This window comes from Physcomitrium patens, chromosome 17 (genome assembly GCF_059467195.1).
Source record: "Physcomitrium patens ecotype Gransden chromosome 17, ASM5946719v1, whole genome shotgun sequence".
NCBI classification, from domain to species: domain Eukaryota; kingdom Viridiplantae; phylum Streptophyta; class Bryopsida; order Funariales; family Funariaceae; genus Physcomitrium; species Physcomitrium patens.
The window spans coordinates 916497-924370 of record NC_143426.1 but is presented as its reverse complement, the minus strand read 5'-3'; the positions used below and the strand labels follow the sequence as shown (position 1 = coordinate 924370).

Here is a 7874-nt window from a genome sequence, read left to right as displayed (position 1 = left end):
GGCAACTTAATGTTTTGAGTTTCAATGTGTGTATCATGGATTGAATTGGAAGTAAAAGAAATAAATGTAGAATAGTCTATTATTTTCATAGTTTGAAGAAATTGATTTACGTCCTTCAAGTAAAATCTATTGATTAAAATTGAAACATTGAAATAATCGAATCATGAAATAAAGTAGTCAAGTAAATACTAAAAAGTGTTCTATGGTGTATTATCTTCATTTGTTTTTCATAATACAACAATATTGATTCTTTTTCAAAAACAACTATACTTATTTTAGGTTTGATTTCAGAATGCCAACATTTGCTGATCATAATTTGAGGATGCAACTACTTTATTGAACACTTTAAATGCTAAACTTGTATGCAATTTCCGTTTGGTGTAAGTAAGAGTTTGAGTTAAACATACTCTGAATTTGCAATCTACATTTGCATTTGAAAATAGTAAATTGACATCTTGTTATAAGTTCATGTTTAACACAAGAATACACACAATTTTTTAAAAAATACAGCACAATATATTAATTGTAGCTTTTGTGTATATTTAGGTAATGAAATATTAGTTCTACAACTAATGATGACAAAGGAAAAATAAATAAAAAAATATAAGGGTTTTTTCAAATAGATTTTTTAGTTATTTTCTTCACTTTTGTTTGTCTTGTGCTTGTGAGACTTTTTTCTTTCTTTTGTTGCACTTCTATTATCATATTACAATTTAGTCAGAGTTTTTACTCTTATATCTCAATTTGATTGCATTCATGAATATTAACATATTGTGTTCTTGGAAATTGATCAAATAAATATAAATATAAATATATATATCAATTATTACTATTGTAATTCGAACCAATAGAATAGACTGTAAAAGTTATTCTTTGGATAAATTGACAAACAATTATCAAAAAACAAATGCCAATATTAGCTTATAATAGGATTGAACTCATTTAGGATTTTAAAGACATTAACTTCATAATCTATAGTGAAATATATATATATATATATATATATATATACATGTATATAGATACACAAACTATTATTTGGGGCACTTTACTTTGCTTCAAGAATAATGTGTTGGTTTGCTATTCTATTTTTTAAAATTAATTTTTCTAGGTAATATTACCTTTAAAATTAAAAATACGATTTAAAAAGTAAAATAATTTTGCATATTTATAAAAATTTATAAATCTAATTTTTTTATGGATATGTTGTATTGTTTTAAAGTTTAGTTTTATAAATATAGAAAGTTATATATATATATATATATATTAAATGTATCTTTTAATATAAAATATAATATATATTATTTTTAAGTATTTAATTACATATCATTTACAGATAAATCTTGAAGCCATACAAATTTGTATTTTTTATTTTATTATTTTTATACAATATTAATTTTATAAGAGAATAATATCCTGTTTCAAACATCATAGTATCATTCTAAATGCATTTTGTTTATACATAACGTATACAACCTTGTGCACATTCTAGACACTTTTAGTGCAATAAATAATAGCTCAAAAGGCTATTGATCTCAACATCATGGATTCCATATCTCACAACCCAACAAGGACCTTTAATTGCCAATGTCTTAAGCTCTTCTAGTTGTGTTTTCTCCACATTATTAGGATTATGTAAGATTTGTTATGTCTCAACAAGGATATATTTTTTTATAATTAAACATTATTGAAAAGTTTCTTGAGAAAATCAAATAAATTTCATGAAAATATTTACTCCAATCTTATTTTATAAAACAATCCACATGTTCCAAATCACAACCTTTTTTTTTATTAAAAGAAGAAGAAGAAGAAAAAAGAAAGAAAAAAATCACTATAACCTTTAACATCACATAATACACATTGTAATCACATAACTCATAAAAATAATGTTTGCCATATTATTATTAATATAATTTACATGCAGATTAATTCATTTCAACTTTTGATATGCATGTAGATTCATACAATATTTCTCAAATACTCAAGAAAAAAATGATTAACTAGACATTGCAAGACATGATAATAGAATACTAAACGTATTTATTACACACTCAAACCTTGAATTTTATTAAAATATTTAATTTGACATCCAATTTCCATCCATCTACGAGAATTCGTTTCCAATATCGAGGGCAAAATATCCCGATTACCTTTTACATTTTTTCCCTCTACCCTTTTTTTTTTTTTTTTTTTTTTTTTGTGGTTCATCATTTACTTTTACAGAAAAAGCGAGCCAAATTTGGGCGCCCTGGAAATTAGGGTTTGAAATTCAAATCTTGCCTTCCTCGCATGTACGCATGCATGCATGCGAAGAGCTTCGTCAAGGTCACTAAGAACGTCGCGGAGACGATGACGACGACGACGACGACGACGAGCCAAAGGAAGGATAGAAGAAGCGAAGGAATCGAAGAAGTAGGAGCAGGAGGAGGAGAAGAATAAGTTGAGAAGTTGAGAATGTGGATGTTAGAGTAGTTGCGGAGTTGCTGATCAGTTTTAGGGGCCACGAGAAGTTGAGGAGAGCGCAATGAAAGGATGGGAAGCAAGCGGCGTGGAATCGAGCATTGAGGGTGAAGGTCGAGAAACGGAGAGGGACAGCCGCAACAGTGGTGGCAGCCACGTGACGCACTTGTTTTGCATCGGGATCAATGTGCGCAGCTTCAAAGCCGCACAGCATTTGCCGCTGCGTTCGGTGAACGCGTTTGTTCGTGTGTTTTTGCCGCCGGAGATCGTGCGGCCCGCACTGGAGGTCTGCAAGCTGCCCTCGAGGGTTACCGCGCCGCTTCGGACTCATCCCCCTGTGTTTGTTGAGCGCGGTACTGAAGTCACTTTTACGAACGGGTAAGCTTCTGTAGTGTTCCTGTTTCTTCTATTGTTGGTGTGTCCACAGTTGTTTTTATGCCGCTCCGTTTCGCGTTAAATCACAAGTATTTGTCCGCGCCCTCGGTCCTAGTTTCCGTGGAGGAGCAATTGGCGCTCTGCATTAAATTGAGGCAATTTCATGACATTCATCAGGTCGAAGCTGTTTTACCTGATGCGAATGGCTGGAATAGCACAAATTATGTTCATTTCAGGGTTCAAGGCTTATGGTATAGTATCTCTGGATTGGATTTGACAGAGATTTCAAAGCGAAATTCAAAAATCATTGGCTGATGGATAATGGTTGGGTGTTGGATTTTCTGTTGAAATGATGAATAATTTTTTTATCTGTCTTTACAGCTATGTTGCATTGGATGTTCCTGCGTCTCCAACTGGCATGGCATCTATACTTGCATTACAGCCCAAATTGGTAGCTCATGTTCTACACCGTGACAAGTAAGCTTGCGATTAATTTTTCTCTTAACTTCGTCTTCATTCTGCTGTCTGGATTGAAACAACATTTGTTATATATATATATATATATATATATATATATATATATATGTGTGTGTGTGTGTGTGTATGTATGTGTGTATGTGTGTTCCCTGACGATTAAATGGTTTCTGTCATTCTGTTGCAATTGTAGATACGAATCAGACAGTGTACTTGGCGTGGCTACTGTACCCATGACGCGGCTAATGGAGCAACCAGTGGTGGATAGTTATGCTCAAGTTCGGGGTCCCTCTATTGTTCGAGGGATGATTGAAGACGTGAGCACAATGATCCCACTGTTGACGATTCTCTCATTTCAATAGTTCACTCATCTTGCCTCAAACTGTTGTTCCCAAGTCTAGCAGCACCAACTTCTGCATGTGACTAGATGTGGATCGTGCATTGTGTCCACCGTATGCACGGTGACGGTCCTGTTCGATGACGTATTATTTTTGTTGAGAGTATCGATACGAAGGCTCTTCAGGACTCTTCCAATTCCAATGCAGTACCCTCCTGCGAGCGACGAGTTTCCTGACCTTGACTACAGACCACGTCCTGCAATTGTGGAATGCGATGTGTAAGGTAAGCCTTCTGTCCGAGGGCTTTCTGTAACGAAATCCAAGCCCAAGTACTAGAGTTTAACCTAGCCTGGCTTCAAGTCACCGATATTTTTGATAAATTGGGAGCCTTTCTGTGCAAGGAGTACTAATTCTAGAATAGAAGCCCATGCACTGGTGGCAGCAGTGTTCCACAAAACTTTCTGATCTCGAGTTCGGGTTGATTTGTTCAGTCATGTGGACACAAATCGGTTATTCTTTGATATTAGATTTTAAACCTTTCCTTCTAATTTTGATAGTAAATCTAAGATTCATTATGTCCAGTCGTTGTGATGAGCTCGAAATGGTATGCCCCCAAAATGGTGAGTTTGTGAAAAAATTTACATCACTTGAATTGAGAGGTTCCGAGAGAAGGAAAAAAAAATCGTTTACTGGACTTTTTCTTATGTTTCTTAGTTGCATATACAAAAATCGTAAGAACAGTTATGCGCCAGATCTTTGAGATCTGTACTATTCAAGAGTTCAGTGACGCGCTCAAAGGAAGAATGGTATTCAAGTAGGGCTGCCCGGTTGCACAGTGTGTCTATCGTTCAGAACATCGCTGCTGGAGCGCCTTGGGGCTTCATTTTTAGTTCATTTACCCCTCAATGTAATTTCTGCTATTTTCACTTCTTTGCGGCTCATTCTTAAGATGTTTGAGATTCTCCACCTGGAGCTTAGCAAAATTTTGAATTGCAGGTCAAAATTGGATCACTACGAGTTGTACTTGCTATTGATGACATGGGTATTATGGGCACTTCTGACAGTGTAAATCTGAGGACTGGAGCATGTCCTAGCTTCATGAACCAACTTCAATCAGATGATCTTTCTATTGCGAAGCTCGACGATCGTATTCCTGCTGGGCTGAACCATGTGGAACGAGGGATGGAACCAGTCCATAATGTGAGCGAGGCAGAGCTACCTGGAAAGCTGGTGGAAAAACTGCATGTCGCACGTGAAGCTCCTGGTTACAAAACAAGGAAGAGTTCGTGTCGTAATGGCAAATCCACATCCTCGAATGGGAGTCTGTTAGGTGATAGTAAGGATGGGAATATGAAATCTGAAACTGGAAACGACGAGGAAGTTGTTCGAAAGCGACCAGAATATGAGATGGCTTGGGAGTTCGAGATTTGGCGAAGATCTGAAGAAATTAAGTGGTTAGCGGATTTGAAGCAGCAAGAAGCCATCAGGATGAAGGCGCTTGAGGAGGAATGGAGAAAGAAAGAGAAATTATGTATTGCAGACATGCGGAACTTCCAAGCCGAGCAAGATGAATTGGAGGCAAAATTACGGTATACTTTTCAACCATATTCACCTTTTTTGGTATAACTGGATGGGGTAAAACTGAAAAAATGAAGTGAGAATGGAGCCAAATGTTAATTTCTAAGTGTTATTTTTGCCCATCCATCAATAGTGAATGTTTTTAATGGAATAGGGCAAAGCTTCTTCAACTAGAGAAAAGAGAGAGGACTTTAAATATGGCAGAAGAAGATCTTGTGCGTCGGAAGGAAGAATTGGAACGATCATATTCAAATCGCACATCTGAGGCGCAGGTTCTACACTAGTAATGCATCATATTGAGCTCAACTTACTGGTTCCACATTAGAAGTCTAAGTTGGTTCGATAAATTTGGCACCTAAATCTGAATCATAATCTGAAGCGCATCTTGAGTACCAATATATACCAAGTCATTTCTTTCATGTTTATTCCTACCTCGAAATTGCGTTGTGTAGAGTTTTTTGTGTAAAATTTTAACAATTTCTTGTTTACACTTAGTACTCCTTTTTTTAATCAAGCCATACAAATAAGTAGTCATCCGTTTAAAGCATTTTCTTTTTCGTCAATCGGTGGAGTAAATTCTGCCTACTGTATTTTCTGGCCCCATTCCTGCTGCATGTTGATGATTGTGCACGATCTGTATGCTTGGTAAGTGCTAAATTATATATTTAATGTCAACGCATACTTAATTTCTGTTTCAAATGGGTCACTTAATACATATAAGTAAAGAACTGTTGCGTTGTTATTACCAGGTTGCAATTATGAGGCTTCAATCCGAATGTGAACATCGAGTTGAGCTTGAGCGTAGCAAGTTCACTGCTTTGCAACAGCAGTATGACATTCTTGAACAGAGATTATCAACTTCTAATAGTTCTTTTGCAAATTTGGAGGAGCAATTTCGTGAGTACCAATCAGCTCAAAGAAATACCGTGGAGGCTGACCTCTTGATGCAGATAATTGCCTTGGAACAGCAATGTAACAATCTGCAACGGAAAATGAAGTCAGTTCTCAAATCCAGAAATGATTATAAATCACAGGTATGTTCAGAGTGCTAAGAATCTAAAGTTGTGTTGGTACGATGTTATGTCCCGGTAACCACTTTTAATAGATCACTAGTGCAGCAGTGAGATTAGTTTACTTTAAAATGATTCGATAGGTGGAGTGTCCAAATTGCAGAATTGAAACGTGGTTGAGTGGTTCTTATAACTTCCGGTCCACCAATCTCAAGTCTTGCCACATGTACTGCTCTTTGAACACGAATCATTACTAGTTTGGTTCAATTTTACATGATGGGTCGAAACTTCGATAAATTTTAGATTTCATGTCGATAGTTTATTTCAAAAAAGAATGTGATTATCATTGAGGTGACGACCACACATTGCTGAGTTCGTTATTTGATTAGTTTCATTTGTACTAGCTGTGACCTTTGGATTGCCCCTCCCGCTTGTTAGGGTTGTGGTTTCGAAAAGAAGCTTTGTTTAAGACTTGAGTTCCACAACTTACTTGCCGTGCGATTTTCTCATAGCCTACTGTGAAATCATGTTTATTAACACGGCCTGAGATTTTTTGTGTGAAGGTATTGAGTATGGCTAAGGAACTGGGAAAGTTGCATCGCATGCGGGAGTTTCAGAGACCCGATAGTGACGCGAATCGTCATGTATTTAAGACTCAATCCGCAATTGAATCTCAGTGTCGAAAGGCAAGAGAGGATAGGTTGGAGCTGCAACGTCTTGAGGAACAGCTCACTTTGCTACAGCTACAGGAGCAAGAACCATCCAACAATCAGAAAGAGTTTCAGCATTCTCCAAAGCAAGTGGATTCTAAATCTATCGGACAAGAAACCCACCTTGTGAGTAAGAATAGACTGCCTAAGCTTATTCTAGCTAAAGCCAAGGAATGCAAGAATGGTACAGATTCATTTTGTTTAAGTATATCAGAGGTTTGTTGTGTTTCTTAGTCTTGTCGTCACTAAACACCTATTGTCCACGTTTTCGATTAAAAACTGAACATTTGCATTCCTCATAGCTTAATCGTATGTCCCATAAATTGTCTTCAACTCTGAACAGGTAGGTGCCATGTCATGTTACGTCCTCCATCTGTTAGTGAAAATGACATCTTTGTGGATCCCAATGTTCGTCTTTGACGATGGTTTTCAATTTCTCTTGCAGAATGCTCCTGAAAAGAAAGCAGATAAAAGCGATACTGAGCACCTTCTCAATCAGAGGGCGTATTTGCTTGGAACTGGTGTTTACAGTGTGAAGGATCGCATTATTCAAGGTTTAGATAAAGCATGCACAAGCTAAACTTCGTTGATCCTCACAGTATACATTTGTACGAGTGCTCACAATTGGTTGTGAAAGTAGTTAAGCATCAAACCTTGTAGCTAGCGAACTTGGTTGCTGTGTGAATATTCAATTCTTGCAGAGATGTTTTGTGCCTGGATGAGGCAGCTTCCAGTTTTTATCAAGTGACAGAAGTGGGTCCATTTCTGGACTGTCACCGAAGCCTTTGCAGATGAAGCTTAGTGTAGAATATGTTGTATATGAATATGTAGCAATTACGTTACAATAGTTTGTGTCGTCAGAAGCAACTGAGATTTTGATGTATGTGAACATTACATGAAGTTGGGTAATTTCCAAAACTTTTACGAAA

The 7874-nt window shown here is 36.5% G+C and overlaps 1 protein-coding gene across 2 annotated transcripts; it reads left to right on the top strand.

Annotated features, from left to right (window-relative positions):
• Positions 1–1374: 1374 nt before the first annotated feature.
• Positions 1375–7874, top strand: LOC112294323 (uncharacterized). 2 transcript variants are annotated; one of them, XM_073540108.2, is made up of 8 exons: positions 1375–2838; positions 3217–3312; positions 3503–3626; positions 4644–5236; positions 5380–5497; positions 5975–6259; positions 6799–7075; positions 7391–7531. In XM_073540108.2, the coding sequence occupies exons 1-8, from the start codon at positions 2525–2527 to the stop codon at positions 7399–7401; spliced, it is 1818 nt and encodes a 605-aa protein (XP_073396209.1). In that variant the 5' UTR covers positions 1375–2524; the 3' UTR covers positions 7402–7531. The 2 variants fall into 2 exon arrangements, with proteins under 2 accessions (XP_073396209.1, XP_024400391.1); XM_024544623.3 differs by having other exon boundaries at positions 1379–2838; positions 6799–7071; positions 7391–7874.